Consider the following 15,845-nt stretch of genomic DNA (forward strand, 5'->3'; position numbering starts at 1 on the left):
AACGTCCACCTAAATAACAGTTACAAACAAAATGTGTAGAAAGGCCACTACCGAATCCACAGTCTATCATTGTCTCAAAATGCATTTAGCTCATCACTCACGTACTCTAAAACATAAGTGTTGACACTATTCACCTGCTGATTTATAGGTCACCTGACTTCTCCAGTTGCCAAGGGAATATCAGACGCGAATGTTGAAGAAAAATTTACGACTCCAACTGATTTATGAACGACAATAAAATTGGAGTTGTTTGTCAGATCACGGGTTGAGAACAAGGGTGTATTATTAACTTCACTTTTTTGTTATACGATGATATACCGCTTTAAAATGCAAAATGAAAAAGTTTTGTGGGAATATTCGGACAAATTGCAAAAAAATGTTATAATAGGGGTTTTTAGACTTGACCTGCAGGTAAAGGAGACTAGTAGTAGTTGAGTTTATTTACAATAAGGAATAAACAACAATAAATTTATAGACTGGTAGATACTGTTTAAGACTAAGCAATTGTGTGATAAGATCTTTATTTTCTAGATTAAGTATATGAGCTACATAATAAGGTATTCAGTCATTAGTTAAAATATAGAAATAAGAGGGACCAAGAAAATTCAGTTACACCGAAATAATTCAAGGGAAAATAACTGTAAGTACGAAATAACTGTAAGTAATTTGCTACTAGGAACTATACCCATATCAACAGAACCCATTAGTGCTGGCTCAAACCCTATCCCAACTTGCAACAATGCTACAGCATTAGATCAGCTTCTATCTTCAGCGGAAAACACCTCTGCACCAGCGACGTCACATATGACGAGTCCGTTATCCAACCCATGGCGATGCCTGCATCCGCCCACGCGAATTCCGCCCGCCCGCCTCGGCCAGCCGCCAAAATTTTCATAGTTTAGTTACGATTTCGAAAACGACCCGACGCGTCCCGCCGCCGGCGACAAAACCGCCCGATTTCTCTGACGAATCCAGTTTCTTTTAACCTTCGTCAAGTTCTCGAACGTCTTGTTTAGCGAATTTTGTACTTTTCTGTGATTGTGTTTTGACTTGAGTGTTTCGTGACACTATTGGATTATTGGCTGTTCCTATTGTATTTGGTATGTTGCTTTTACTTATGGTTTGTTCGATTTTTAAATTTTACTATTCATATTGAATTAATTTATCAATTTAATTTGGGCTTTGATGTTCAACTTAAAAGCAGTGGGTCAAATATGCGCCCTTGCGGCACTCCATCGCCAATCAAAATATCTATAGAATTTAATGACTCAATAAAATGCTTAACGTCAAGTGTATTTCGAGCACTTTAAGTACTCGAACATGGGAATGCATCATAAAATTTTGGAATGAAATCTTGTACGAGTGTTAGGTAATCAGAGGAAGTTAGAGTTGCAAGTTATAAAATTTCTTCGGGGAACGTTCGCCGCGAGTCGGGCTTCAGAGGCCTTCAGCGGTTACAGAAATAGACCGAGACACTCTTTCGTTTCGTTCACACTCGTGAATATTTGAACACTGGACACCCACTCAGTTACACTTCACCTTGCCAGTGTTGATGGCGCTGACCGCTCGGCGCGTGACTCACTTCGTGAATCGGACCGCACTGAAGTGGCCGACATTGCTTCGGTTACTGACGATATTTGATGTATGATTTTCAGACCTGATAATATTAATGATCTTGACAGGTGTCTTTGTGGATGACCTGAAAAGAGAAATAATGTATCTGCAATAACTGACATACTACATAATGAATTACAATGTAATAGATACATATCAACAGTAGAACTGACTGAGGACAAAGTCCTGTATTTTAGTTTTATACACTCTTTCTACACAGCAACTTCAACCAAACACGATGCACTAGCAGTTTGCATATCAAAAGATGTAGGGAAAAAACTTTATGATATATTAGTTTTATACACTCTTTCTACACAGCAACTTCAACCAAACACGATGCACTAGCAGTTTGCATATCAAAAGATGTAGGGAAAAAACTTTATGATATATTGCTTGTGACATATTTTCAGTATCTACTAGAATGAAAATATGTCTCAATCCAAGACCATGATTTTCAATCTAGAGTACAGACCATCTTCATGCTATGTGTCATCCAAATCAGTAGAGCTGTTTTTGACTTAGCAACAAATATTTTTTCTCTAACATTCACACTACTGTTGGTATTTTTGGTAGTCTTGGTATTCTCTTGAATGTTTGTAGATGTGGATGGATTTCTATCTCAGTATGTCAGATTGAAAACTGCAAAAATATATTCTTCAAAAAGAATAGGTTAACAACTGTATTTTTTACAAACTAACACTGATTGTGCTAGAATGTGATATGCTGGAATGATCACTAATTTATTTCCACCCATTGATTGACATGTTGGAAAACAAACCAGAAAACATTCGAGCTGTTTACCTCGCTTTTTACTCGTGAAAAGATTGATCTTTTTACTTTGCAAAATAGATTAGATTTCGAGTCGATTGAAAGTGAAGGTAGGAAGACCAACAAAACGACATGAAGAGACAAAACAATATGTCAACTGATAGTTGAAACTAATGTTTAATAAAACGAAATGAGCAATCATCGCTACTGTAAAAGCAGAAATCAATATTATCTATTCTCTTGTTACGAACAAAGTAAAATGAAAACCCATCATTCGTAATATTACCACCATGTCCAATGAAATCCTTATTGTTTGAAAGACAATTAAAAAAACTACAAGAACGTAAATACTCAAACTACCCTTAATAAAAGTATTTGTACAATAAGGCTATTTTTAAATTACCAAGCTGCGAATCAGCAGACATTAATGGTGAAAAAAACTTTTGTTATTTATAGTTATATAGTAAGTTATAACTAAAGAATTACTATTTATCTCCACAAATTGACTTATTCCTTCATCACTCTTTTGTATTCAGGAAAGTCCAACAACGGTTAAACTTGTATCAGCATTTGTTTTCATAATTCTTCTAATATCTACTAACATATTATGTTGCCAAGCACCAAACGCTTAACTTTAATTTTTGTTAAGTGTATCAGTCTTGGATTCTTCATCATCAAAACTGACAGTACCCTCCTTCTTTCCAGGTCGAAGCCTATCATCAGAGCGGTAGTGTTGGTCCAACCGCGAGCGTAATGTCCCCAAGCTAACAATGGGGGTCACCGACGATTTAGCCCCTAGCTTCACACAGAAGCCCCAGCTGAGGCAGGAAGACGATGGCAACAAACTCGTCTTCGAATGCCAGCTGGTCGCATCGCCCAAACCGGAGATATGCTGGTTTAGGAGCGATGAACTGCTCAAAGAAGATAATAGGACCAAGTTTAAGTGAGTACTTTTTACTTTGCAATAGTATGTTCAGACGCCAGCGCAAAAAGCTTCTTCAATCTATAAAACCTAATCAATATTGAATCTTATACCTCAGAGATAAAATTGAAAACCTATTAAAAAAAGACAGATTGTAGCAGCTTGGTGCAGTGATGTCACGGTGTACCTGTACTTTAGTACAAACAAAACCTTACAAAAAAATCTTCCATTTTGTCAAAACAAAACCAAATGTTTCCTTGAGATCATGGTTACCTTTACGTTACGGTTCTACGAAGATATCAAACATTGGTGCTTAGTTTTCAAATAATTCTAGAAACGCCCATTACCTTTTGAGCAATTCTCGACTGTTCTACATAAATCTTAAGTGCTCTTTTTGTTTAATTCTCCTTAACTTTTCACCTACAAGGTGGGATACAGACTTAAAATATTGCGAGAATTAATTCAATAATGTTAATTTGTTAATTCAATGTTAAAGAGTCCGGCACACCCACTCCACCGACCCCAGGTAGAGGGTAGTCCATGAGGATTTTCCCCCTGATCAAAACAAATAAATTATTCAATGAATACAATACATTGAACTGAGAAAACTGAATATATGCCAAAGATGTAGGTACTGTGTCAGGAAATGCCAAACAAATGACGCTTGATGAAAAAATATAGCTTGATGACAATACTGAGAAATATGTTACAAAATGGTTAAATTGCATGGCACCCCGAATTGGTTTTATGATTATGAGAATAAAGAGCCAGTAAAGAGAGAAGTGACCATGCTTATTAAGCAGAAAAGTTTCTCAGGAACTACTAGTCTGATCATCAACTATGTTAGTGTCAGCTACCAGTCTGATCTGAAAAATATATCAGCGTTAGGAAAGCCATTTATCGAGGGAGGCTATAAGTTAATTTTTATTCGGGTGCATGAAATAGTTTCAACGGGCATGAAGGAAACCACTGGCATAATCTAGTCTACAATAGATAGATATGGCTATAACATGTTAGAATATTTTAACATCCATTGCACATGACTGCACTAAATGCACCTACGTGACAGGTATCAGACACTCCCTTACATAAAAGTGTTGATACTCTTAGTCATTTGTATAAATTGTAACTTCGTCACGATAACGTTGAATCATTTGTCCGAGAAAAGTTTGTGTATAATATCTCATTCTATTTTCGTCGGTTGTATGAATTTGTTTGTTTAATTTATCCCACCTAATATGTAATCATATAAATACACTATCCGCTGTGGGCAATGTGAACTCCCTGAACTAGTTTTAAGGACGTAGGAAAACAGATCTTGGAGAGTTGGGTGTTACTATTTCTTCAGGACATTCATTTTTATCAAATCTCCTTGGATACAGAATTTAAAAAATCTTGAAAATATTAATCTTCAAGATTAATACTTAACATAAATATTATACACCTAATAGGGCTGAACAAATAACCAAGTTACTTTACTGTGACGACCAGATGACAGGATCGAACTCTGTTCTAGGGTAACTAGAGGTAGAAAACAATTTTGCTAATAATTAAGAAACAATACAATTCTCATAATACAGTCACAGACATTAATTACCAAAAAAAACTAGTTCACCAAATTACATTTGCTACGATTTATCATCATCATCTCCGTCATGGGCAGTTTATTACTGAACATAGAAGATTTCTGGTATCACCAATAGGACTGCTAACAATAGTCAAAGTCCAAATGTCCATAAGCCCAGTGTAACATGTCCAAAATCTATTGGGTCAACGTTCGATGTCTATATATTTACAGTTTGTTTCTCTCAAGCATGCCTTTGATGTGACGGCGAAGTAGCCGACACACTTGGCAAGCAAGCCACTGTGGGCTATTAATATTTGATGAGGAATGGCAATTTCTTGAAGATGATGCAAATTCGTAACTGTGTATCGGTATTTTGTTTTTCTTGTGACTATTTTGTTAGGTAGACTTGTAGTTAATTTCATAACTGTGTAAGTAACTCTGTCTTTGCCCCGCTTTCGTCTCAAAACTACTGACCCGATATGAATGAAAGATACATAGTCAGGGTAGTTTTCTAGAACCTGAGAAAGTACTTTTACATGTATTTCTGAGGTTTGCTTTTATCCGATATTGTGTCAGTTGGCCATTCATTTGTTTACCTGTAAAACTCTATTATTTAATTAAATCAATGTTAACATAGTTTTGCTGCTATAGGCTGGTTTTGGAAAAAGCAGTCAAAATTATTTACCAAGTGCTCGGATGCATGGTAACATACATTAAAACAAGCGTCGTACATGGAAACAAATGTATTACTTAATGTATTTAAATGTAAAACATTCTTAATATATCTTTAGGATCGTGTTCTTTCCGCCCTGTTCCCAGTTATTTGGGGTCTTCCCGTCATTTTTCACTTCTATTCCTTTTTCGTCGGAAGTCATACTCACATCCACTCCCTTTTCATTCATTTCAAATTTCAGACCTCTTGATGTACCTATGCCTCTCTATTGATCCACATTCAGTACTCTTTCTTCATTTTAATCGTAACACGACAAACGCTGACCTCGTATTTTCTCTGTCACTGGCGCTATTTCTCGGCTGCATCTGATATACTCATTTTTCATCCTGGTATTTCCACCCATCCATCTCAACATTTCAAAGTATCTATATAGTAAAAAAATACGTCAAAGTTTAACCATTCGCCACTTCAAAGCTAACCGCATAAACATACTGATCATAATTTAATTTTTTAACGACTCTGAAAATATTATCATTGCTGCTAATCGGTTAAAGGTTTGAAAACTTTCCAAGTATTTACGTGAAAATAGTTCATTCTCGTCAAGAACAAGTTGTCCTTCGTTACGTGTAGTTACGTATTTTGACTATTATCTACATACATTCCGATGTATACTTTACCTATACTTTTGAGCTAGAAAATTTTACACTCATCATCTGTTATCCGTTTCACATCGGCTTTCAATCTAGCTGGATGCAGCTGTGTACCTGTGTTTTACATAGAGCGTCTGCCCATCTGACCGAAAAGACACTAAACGAACTAAATTATAGGTACACCAGAATATTACTCGCACAGCAATAAATCCGATCCCGTAGTAGGTAAAGGAAACATTACAATAACTTTATGTGTTTACAAATACCTCGGGCGACCCACTTCGGTAATCCAGTAAGATCTTGGGCTATTTTAGAGTAGGATTAAGCTGCTGGCTACATTATTCTTAGGTTAGTCTAAAGTGTATCATTTAATTACATTTCGCTTGGAAATATGACAGCTATATTTTTGCCTGGACATGAATAAAGTGGCAGCTTTTGAATAGAGTTAAGATCCATACATGAGTTTGATGGTATATGATCGATCTCACCAAAAACATTTTTGCATTACTTGGTGCGGATACCATAGCAAAATGGGGGTTTTTAGTCAACTGGACACATGAGACTGGTGTCCAGTTGGTGAAACTCAAAATAGTGCCATTTCGTTATCTGGACACGAAAGGATTTTCATGCATGTCCCGTTAGTGAAACTTAATTTATATCATTTTTATGTTTTAGTCCAGATAATAAAACATAATTTACATCACTTGTGCGGATGCTCTAAACTTGTTAACTACGATAGTCTGATACGAGAATTTCTCCTCAGCTAAATCAACCTCCCAACAGTTTAGGCATTTTTCCAATTTATTAATGAAATATATTCCTTCCAGGATCCAAAGCATCGCCAACAACAAGTTCCTGGTGGTGCTGGAACTAGATGACGTGATCGAGACCGACGCGGGGCTGTACAAAGTTAAGGCTAAGAATAAGATGGGCGAGGTGGCCGCTTCCATCAACCTTAACTTCAGCCGTGAGTATTACATACTATGAAAGTGTGTGAAAGTGATGAGTCAAAATTGTTTATTATATAATGGCCTATTTAAGCACTTGTACCAGTGAGAAAATACAAAAGGATAGTACCCCCAAAAACTCCCTCACCACTGTCTAATGTTACGGATGGAAAGAAAAAGCATCGTATGTAACAACTATGGCACTAGACTTATCTATGGTCGTACCTATCTTATTGCTGATTATGACATGCATTACCATTTCCAAAAAAGTTGCTAATAAAACAAAATAAACATAGTAACAAGCAAAGCAACAGTATTTTCTAACTAATTCGTATCCAGAAGGAATGTCCCCGATGGACAGTTTTGCCATATAATTTTCATCAGTCCAGTTTTTCAACTATAAATGGTACCGATGAAACTCTCGTAGTATTAACGGTGTTAAAGCTATATTTCCTGCTGAATTTTAGAACAGCAGTTTCCCTCTTTGTGATGATAAGTCCAAATAATAGTCTTAAAATATTACCTTCATTCATGAACCGCGTTTAATCACCAGAAACATTAATAAGCAATAAATTATTTTATTTTCAATTAATGTAAATATTCAGCAGGTAATTTTATAAAATAAAGCAATAAATTATACAACATTGAACAATTTCTTCTTTTTCTTACATTGCTATTTCCTTTGAAAATCCTTATTAAGGAAGTGACGTAAGTAGAGTTAATTTTGTTTACAATGTAACCGTTAGTCACAACAATGTCTTGGTTTGATTTGGGTTTACTACATGTAACACTAAACGATTTGAAATGGTCAAATTGCTTCCTTCTTAACTCTTAGTTACTCAAGGACTCAACACTGCCTATATCCATTACCCATATTTATAATGAAAAAAAAAACTGTTTCTGTCTACCAAACAATCAAAAACTATAGAAAGGCTTGTCACCATATGTCCGTAACTCAACACTGGCCCAATAAAAATACCTACACAAATAACATTATTAGTCACAGTTGAAAATAAATGTCTAAGAAAAATTATCGTTGAACGGTAACCCACGCTTCGGGGTATTGAGCCAAACTTGCGCAGGCGCATAGCATTGGCAACACTAACGTCTGACAGCAAAACTGTGGTGACGACAATGTACTGACGAAAGTTCAGACTTTGTAAACATGTGGACTGATTTACGATGGTATAAGTTGTATTACAAAATAGCTGTGACGACAATACATTTTCGTGGAATGTAAAATTGTCGATGAATGTAGAATTGAGAATGATGACTGGTTTGAAAAAGACCAACCTAGATATGCAGTGAATGAATATGTACAAGATGTAAATAATGTTAACAAAGTAAATGTAGGATAGATGCTAAATTACAATGAGTTGAAGAACTGTCTTGGATACAGACAATAAGTTATACATCAAAATAAAAGAATAAAAAAAAATAAAAAAATACAGAAAATCAATCCGATGAGTCTAAGATTGTATGTAATGAAGATGCAACTCACATGACACCATATCTAAAAGTAGAACAAGTAAAACCAAACAATGATGCTACTCGACGCAAAAATATTACTTTTGCAAAGAAATTCAATATTGATGCCATAACAATAGCTCAAAATAAAGATGCAATCAATTTTGAAGCTAGAGCTAGTCTAAATTATTTCAGGATTTATCAAATCATTAGGAAATTATTTCATTGTTAATGTCTGCTAGATGTTCTAAATCGTAAACATTAGCTCAAAATATCCGATGATATCGATACTTCTGCAGTGCATTCTAATTTTACGATTTACGTAGTTTATTGCATGCACCCAAATGTTTAGATAAACCATTCGCGAAATTAAACTTTTACTACTCTGTGGAACTTTATTTTGGATTCTATTTTAATGTGGTCATTTTTTTTTTCAGCTGCTGACGAGGAAAAACAGAAGTGAGTATCATATCATAGTTATTTTCAATCATTAAAGTACTGATAGTATCCTGTATTTTAAGGAACACTTACGATCATGAATTATCTGATCCTTTTACACTGACTACAGTATATGCGTTACGATTATTTGCAACAAGCCCCCAGAAACCAAGAACAATTAATATTTTGGAAACCTCTTTTTAAATCGATTAATCAGTAGTTCAGAAACTGCAATTTAAAACTTTCCTCAAAAAGCAAACGTTACCAACTTTGCTAACTTGAAATTCTTTTGCTATAGACAAGTGGACGGTAAAGCGCCCACGTTCGCGCGCAAGCCGGCCATTCGGCAAGAAGACGATGGCAAACGGCTAATATTCGAATGCCGCATAGAAGCTGAACCCCTGCCCCAGGTGTCGTGGTTCCACAGTGGCGTGGAAGTCAAGCCTGGAGCCAGGCATAAGGTAAGAAGAAAAAATATACTTTAATACGAATATAACATGGTCCATTGTCGCGAAAATTTTAGGCAGTGGTGCAAATTTTGTAACCCGTGTGACAGAAGTCGAACGAGAGAAGGCAACTTCAGACTTGTTCCTAAAAAAAGGTATGACTTACCATTACTCTGAACTGTATTGGCATTCGGCGCAAACAGTAGTATCCATCATCGTACTTGTTTGCTATAACTCTTAATAGACCATAATATTTGTATTTTGGACAAACAAACAGAAGTCAATTTTAGCAATGATACAACATTTCTAGAAATGAATATGTTGAACATAACAGTTGTATTCAAGTCATCCTCTCATTTTAAAGGCTTACGACGTTGGTGATAACAATAAAAAATACAAAATTAGACATCGAGTAACACCTTTTTTTATGACTTCGAAAATCATCAAATGACCCCTCCCGCTGTGGGTTAGCAGCGGTGAGGGAGTGTCAGACTCTTACTGACTAAAAACCGTCGTGTTCCGTCGTAGGCCTTTTATGTACCAGGGCCGCGGTATCTCTTTCGAACAACCCGCAGCCCCGGCAGGCCTTGGCCCTACTGGGCCCCGCTGATCGAGTAACACCTAAAACAACTAAAAATGATATTCAGGACTGTGAAGATGATGTAGACGCAACACAAAATACTGCAGATGACATTGCAAAGAAAGTAAAAATAACAGTGACTATTAAAGATGTCCTAGTTTTAATAGTACTCAGAAATGGCCTTGACCCCGTTTTAGTTGGCTGGTGACGATACCAGGTGTCGGCTGTCTTACTGTCGCGCGATGACCTTTCATCAAACGCATTTATTAATAACATCTCTTTCACAAGTTGAAATTGCTGATGCAACAAACATTCTTAGATTTTCGAAAAAAATATTAACTATTATTTTAAACTTTAGTTAATTTTGAGATCAAACTTTAGATGTAGTACCTACCAATACGATTCATTACCATCATAGTGATTTCTCTGCCAATCAATATTTGGAAGAAATCTTTCAAGATTATGAAATCTTATTTCGATTTTGGACATAAATTGACTTCTTCTTTTTCAAGCAGTTATATGTTAATGACCATAATTCTAATCCTTTTATTTTCCTTATCCAGCTCACAGTGAGCAAGGAGGCCAAGTCTTACTATGCATCACTGGAGATCAACAACGTAACTGTGGAAGACGCCGGCAAATACAGGGTTACGGCTAAGAACGAACTCGGCGAGAGCAATGCCACGATCAGCTTGAACTTCGATAGTAAGTGCCTACCAACTGTTTCCAATATCTAAATTAAGACGACATATATTCGCGGCAAAAAATTGGCTTCCAATTTTAAAGTCTTCAATCCTAAAATCAGCGGACGAAATTCAGAAACGAAATTGCAGCGATGACTCGTACAAATTATGCTTTATATTGTTTAACCAAAGCTATTTTATTGTGTGTATCTAATCCTTTACATGTATTAGTTGTTATTTGTCTGAGTATAAACGTAGATATTGCAGCAATGCTTTTATAATCATCAACTAATTCCTTCAGAATGTCAGTTACTCTACATAATACACTAGTTAATGTCGTTGCAATTGGTTATTATGTATTACAGATTAAGATGTTTTCTTAATTATCTAATTCGATCTATAAATTCTGTTTCTTTAAACACACACTCTCAAAATACACTGCACACACACTAACAACAATTATATTGTTACCTATAACACACTCTACACCATACACTATTGCACCAATAATACAATTAAATTATTAATTATTATTTTATCTCTATTTCTTATTGCATCTTTCTCTTTATCACGATCATGTTTCTTATGTTCACTATTGCAACTTGCTTTAACTAACACTAATACACCCTCGCAATATTTTTTGTAGTTAGTGTATAATGTTGCAGACTCTTCGCTTTAGCAAATGCACAATTAACATAATAACTCAAGCAACTGTCATGCGTACTGTTTGTCAGAATGAGAGTAGAATGGAAAATATTATACACGTATAATCCAAATTTTATTTATGTATTCTATTCGATTATATATCATTTATCTATTTTCTTATACATCCCTCGATTAACTCTGAATGAGCCTGCGTTGCGTATCTTAATACACTAGAAAAGAAAACATCTTAAATCTGATAACACGCGTGTAAAGGCAGCTGCAAATCTTCGTCAAATAAACATTGGTGAACAATCTAATAATGTGTGCATTGATGCAATAGGCGACGAAGCGCCCGTGCCTGAGGACTTTATCAAACCGACGTTTACGGAGAGACCAGTCATCAGGCAATCGGATGATGGTACCAAAATCTCATTCGAATGTCGATGTGTTGGCAAACCGAAACCAACCGTCACATGGTAAGACGCTACACAACACATATTTAATGTGACTCAAAACATAAAAAACGGTTTTAACACTAGCACTGAATGATTCAGGTACCATGGAAAAAAGATGATAAAAGAAAGTAGTAGATATAAAATAACGTTAGAAGAGGACCAAACATTATACCACATGGCGCGACTCGAAATCTTAGGCGTTGAGAATGCGGACAGAGGAGAATACAGGGCTGTAGCGAAAAACAAACATGGTGAAGGCGTAGCAAAAATTAACCTAAACTTCGAAGGTGGAGATAAACCTAAGTAAGAAAATACACACAAAATTAATACATAAGATCTTGTATACGTAAATGTTAGGGCAACCATTTAAATATTTTATGTTTTAAACAGAATACCCGACGGTAAAGCACCGAGATTCCCTAAAAAGCCAACCATTAGACAGGAAGGCGAGGTACTTATTATGGAATGTATATTAGAAGCATACCCAGTTCCAGACATCACGTGGTTCCACGGAGATAAAGAAATTAGGGATGGTGCTAAAATGAAGATGTCCAGGAAAGCCACTGGAAAAGATACATTTAATTTGACGTTAGAAATTTTAGGCCCCACGCGGGAAGATGGGGGCAACTATAGGTGTAACGCCTTCAACTTGTTTGGCGAGAGCAATGCCAATATTGCTCTCAATTTCCAAGGTAAAACAGGATAATAATGTGGCATCATTTTTTATTTTCTTATGTACGCATACAGTAGCATCAGCATGTAAAGCTTTAAGCTTTAGAGCAGCATGAATGCATTGTAATCGGTGCTCTGTGTTATAATAAAATATTCACATTTCTCAGGTGGGGATGACGAAAATGGTTTCCCGCCATCATTCGTGGAGAAACCCCGAATCATTCCCAACGAGGACGGCACACTCATCACTATGCGTTGTGTCTGCAAAGCAAAGCCGGCGGCCGAAGTCACGTGGTACCGAGGCACGACCGTCATCAAGGCTAGTAGTAAAATCGAAATCAGATCATCTGAAATGGGTGAAGACGTTTATGAGTTATTGTTGCTTTTGACAAATCCGACGGCAGCGGATGGTGGCTCTTACCGCTGTCACGTCAAAAATGAATATGGCGAAAGCAACGCTAACCTCAACTTGAATATTGAGGCTGAACCAGAACCAGAAGGTGAAGGCCCAACATTCGTTGAAAAGCCAACAATTCAATCAAAGGATAATGGCAAATTAGTTATAATGGGATGCAAGGTCAAAGCTAGCCCGAGACCGACGATCGTGTGGTACCACGAGGGTAAAGAAATCAGGGACTCGTCGAAAATAAAGACCAGGGTCGAGGTCCACGAAGACGTATACACAATCATATTGGAACTTATCGATCCTGGTATTGAAGACTCCGGATTGTATAAATGCAACATTAAAAATGAACTTGGAGAGCTCAATGCGAATCTTACGCTCAATATTGAAAGTAAGCATTATTTTCATTTAAAAAACAAAAACATATTCAAACTACATTTACATTTTACTAATAAATATTTTGTGTCCACAGTCATTCCAGTTATCAAAGAGAAACCAAAGATCATTAAGATAGTTAAGAAGAAGACTGTTATTGTTGAATGTAAAGTATTAAGTAAATTTGCACCTGCATGCACATGGTTCAAAGAGAGTACAGCTGTTAAAGAGGGCTCTAGGCATACTGTGCTTATTGAGCCCAGTAGAGAAGTAAGTATTACTATTACAATAATAACTTTAGCTCCTTCTGTAGAAGGTGAAAATTTAAAAGATGGTAATTAAAGCTACCATGTAACAATGAATTAATGAACTTATGTTTATCTTACTCCAGGGTGAATTCACAGTCAAGTTGGAAATCTCAAATGTATCTCAAGTAGACAAAGGCTCGTACAAGCTGGTCGCCAAGAACGAGAAGGGTGAGGCGACGTCACAGATTGTCGAGATCACGGACATACCTGAAGAGAAGGGCGACAAACCACAGATCATCAAACATCTTAGGAGTGTGGTAAGTTCAATTGATAGTTACTTTTACAATCTACATCAAAACATCATCATCATCTCCCTAGCTTTTTTCCCAACTACGTTTGATGTCAGCTTCCAGTCTAATCGGATACAGCTGAGTACCAGTGTTTTACAAGGAGCAACTGCCTATCTGACATTCTCAACCCAGTCACCTGGACAACCCCTTGGTTAGACCGGTGTCGGACTTACTGGCTTATGACTACCCGTAACGACTCCCAAGGATGTTCAATGACAGCCAGTTCAATGACGTCAAAATATAAGTTCGAAATAATCTCAAAAAACCTTCAAATAATAATTCCAGGCCCGCAAAGAAAACGAGGAAGCCGAGTTCGTGGCAGTTCTCAAGACCTCAGACCAGTCGTGCAGATGCACGTGGTACAAGAACTCGACTGTCATCAGAGATTCCTCAGAAATCAACACTTCGTTTGATGGCACCAATGCCAGGCTGATCATCAGGAAGGTTTCTTCCAAATACGTCGCCAACTACAGAGTGGTGATTAAGAACGAATTCGGTGAAGACGAGTCTAGTGCTGACTTGACTATCGTCGAAGAAAAGGTAAATAAGGAACAATATGATATAACGTCAATATGAATACGATTAAAATTGTTGTAATATCGGGTGTGTCGTACCTACTCACATTAAATTCTATCACATATACTTTATGATATTCTATGGTATATGGTATAATTGTATAAAAAAAATAACCTAATATATTAAAATAATAACAAATAATAACGTATGTAATGTAATGTGATTAGGGACGACGCCCCTGATATACCTCTAATAAAAGTTATAAAAAAATACAAGTACCATTGCTATTTACTAAAACACAACTACCCGAAAATGAAGTACTAAAAAAATCAATTCGTGAATAGATTTGTGATTATATCACAAAAATATTACCTCAGTGAAAATTTACTAGTATTAGTAATGGCATGATATTAACGCTTCTGTTAAATAATTTCAGAAAAAGAAGAAGGAAGAAGAAGAAGAAGAGACCACCGTTATCGAGGAGTCTGAGGAGGAGATGTCGATAGTGGAAGAGAAGTCCATCATCGAGGAAAATCATGTTGAAGAGAAAAAGAAGGTAAGATGAGATGATACGTAGATGCTTATTGACTACTGTGTGTGAAAAATATTAGGTCTGTGTAATATGTGATATATTTCTGTATTACTTAAGATTCAAAATATGTACTAAATGGTAGTTTCATAGTTGTGTATTATAAAATTGTGTATTATTTATAAAAGGAGGAAGAAAAGAAATCAATGCGAAAAATGTCAACAAAGAAGGAGGAAGTTAAAGTTGAAGAAAAGAAAGAAGAGGTCAGCATTGAGGCCAAGAAAACTGAATCTAAGGTCGAGGCCAAGAAGGTCGAATCTAAGGTACAAGAGACCAAAAAGGCCGAACTTGAAGCCGAGGAAACCAAAAAGATATTCGAGAAGAGACTTTCGAAATCTGAAGAAGAGAAGAAAGCTCTTCTGGAAAAACTTGAAAAGAAGAAACCTGAACCTGAACCAGAAAAGAAAATTGAAGGCATTCCAAAACTTAGGTCTGTCAAGCCTAAGGAAGAACCCGTTGAGGAAAAGAAAGAAGACATTAAGAAGAAAACAGAGGAGAAGAAGAAGGTGGTCAAGAAGAAGGTTGTTTCTAAAAAGGATGAGGTAAGTGGAGTGTTCCATTGTTTATTGAGCTATGTAAAAAGCTTATATGATTATAGAAAAATGTATATAACAACTTTCAAAGATAGAAACAGAAGATATAATATGTACTAGTTGAAAAAAATAGTAAACATGTGACTAAATCAAAATTTCATCCCTTTACCCCAACCCTATTGAAGGTATAAGTATAAACTAACTTCTACATGCCTTGCAGTAGATTAGTAATTTACCAAACCGACAGAATTTCATCCTACTTACAAGACTTTTTCAAACTTCAATTTGGTTGGGTTTAGTCAAC

The 15,845-nt window shown here is 36.1% G+C and overlaps 1 protein-coding gene and 1 long non-coding RNA gene across 2 annotated transcripts in view; one reads left to right on the plus strand and one right to left on the minus strand.

Annotated features, from left to right (window-relative positions):
* Window positions 1-794: 794 nt before the first annotated feature.
* Window positions 795-15,845, plus strand: part of LOC110373907 (twitchin) — a 118,298-nt gene continuing 103,247 nt past the window's right edge. The window contains exons 1-12 of the mRNA XM_064041697.1: window positions 795-1,100; window positions 3,088-3,325; window positions 7,022-7,161; window positions 9,046-9,067; window positions 9,345-9,507; window positions 10,636-10,777; window positions 12,695-13,321; window positions 13,403-13,575; window positions 13,697-13,870; window positions 14,189-14,443; window positions 14,856-14,975; window positions 15,137-15,550. Coding sequence (XP_063897767.1) covers window positions 3,153-3,325; window positions 7,022-7,161; window positions 9,046-9,067; window positions 9,345-9,507; window positions 10,636-10,777; window positions 12,695-13,321; window positions 13,403-13,575; window positions 13,697-13,870; window positions 14,189-14,443; window positions 14,856-14,975; window positions 15,137-15,550 — 2,403 coding nt within the window. The 5' untranslated portion in view covers window positions 795-1,100; window positions 3,088-3,152. The remainder of the gene's footprint in view (window positions 1,101-3,087; window positions 3,326-7,021; window positions 7,162-9,045; window positions 9,068-9,344; window positions 9,508-10,635; window positions 10,778-12,694; window positions 13,322-13,402; window positions 13,576-13,696; window positions 13,871-14,188; window positions 14,444-14,855; window positions 14,976-15,136; window positions 15,551-15,845) is intronic.
* Window positions 1,108-15,845, minus strand: part of LOC126056462 (uncharacterized) — a 31,950-nt gene continuing 17,212 nt past the window's right edge. The window contains exon 3 of the long non-coding RNA XR_007512072.2: window positions 1,108-1,699. This is a non-coding gene — a long non-coding RNA (uncharacterized LOC126056462). The remainder of the gene's footprint in view (window positions 1,700-15,845) is intronic.

The sequence above is a fragment of the Helicoverpa armigera genome, chromosome 26 (genome assembly GCF_030705265.1).
Source record: "Helicoverpa armigera isolate CAAS_96S chromosome 26, ASM3070526v1, whole genome shotgun sequence".
NCBI classification, from domain to species: Eukaryota; Metazoa; Arthropoda; class Insecta; order Lepidoptera; family Noctuidae; genus Helicoverpa; species Helicoverpa armigera.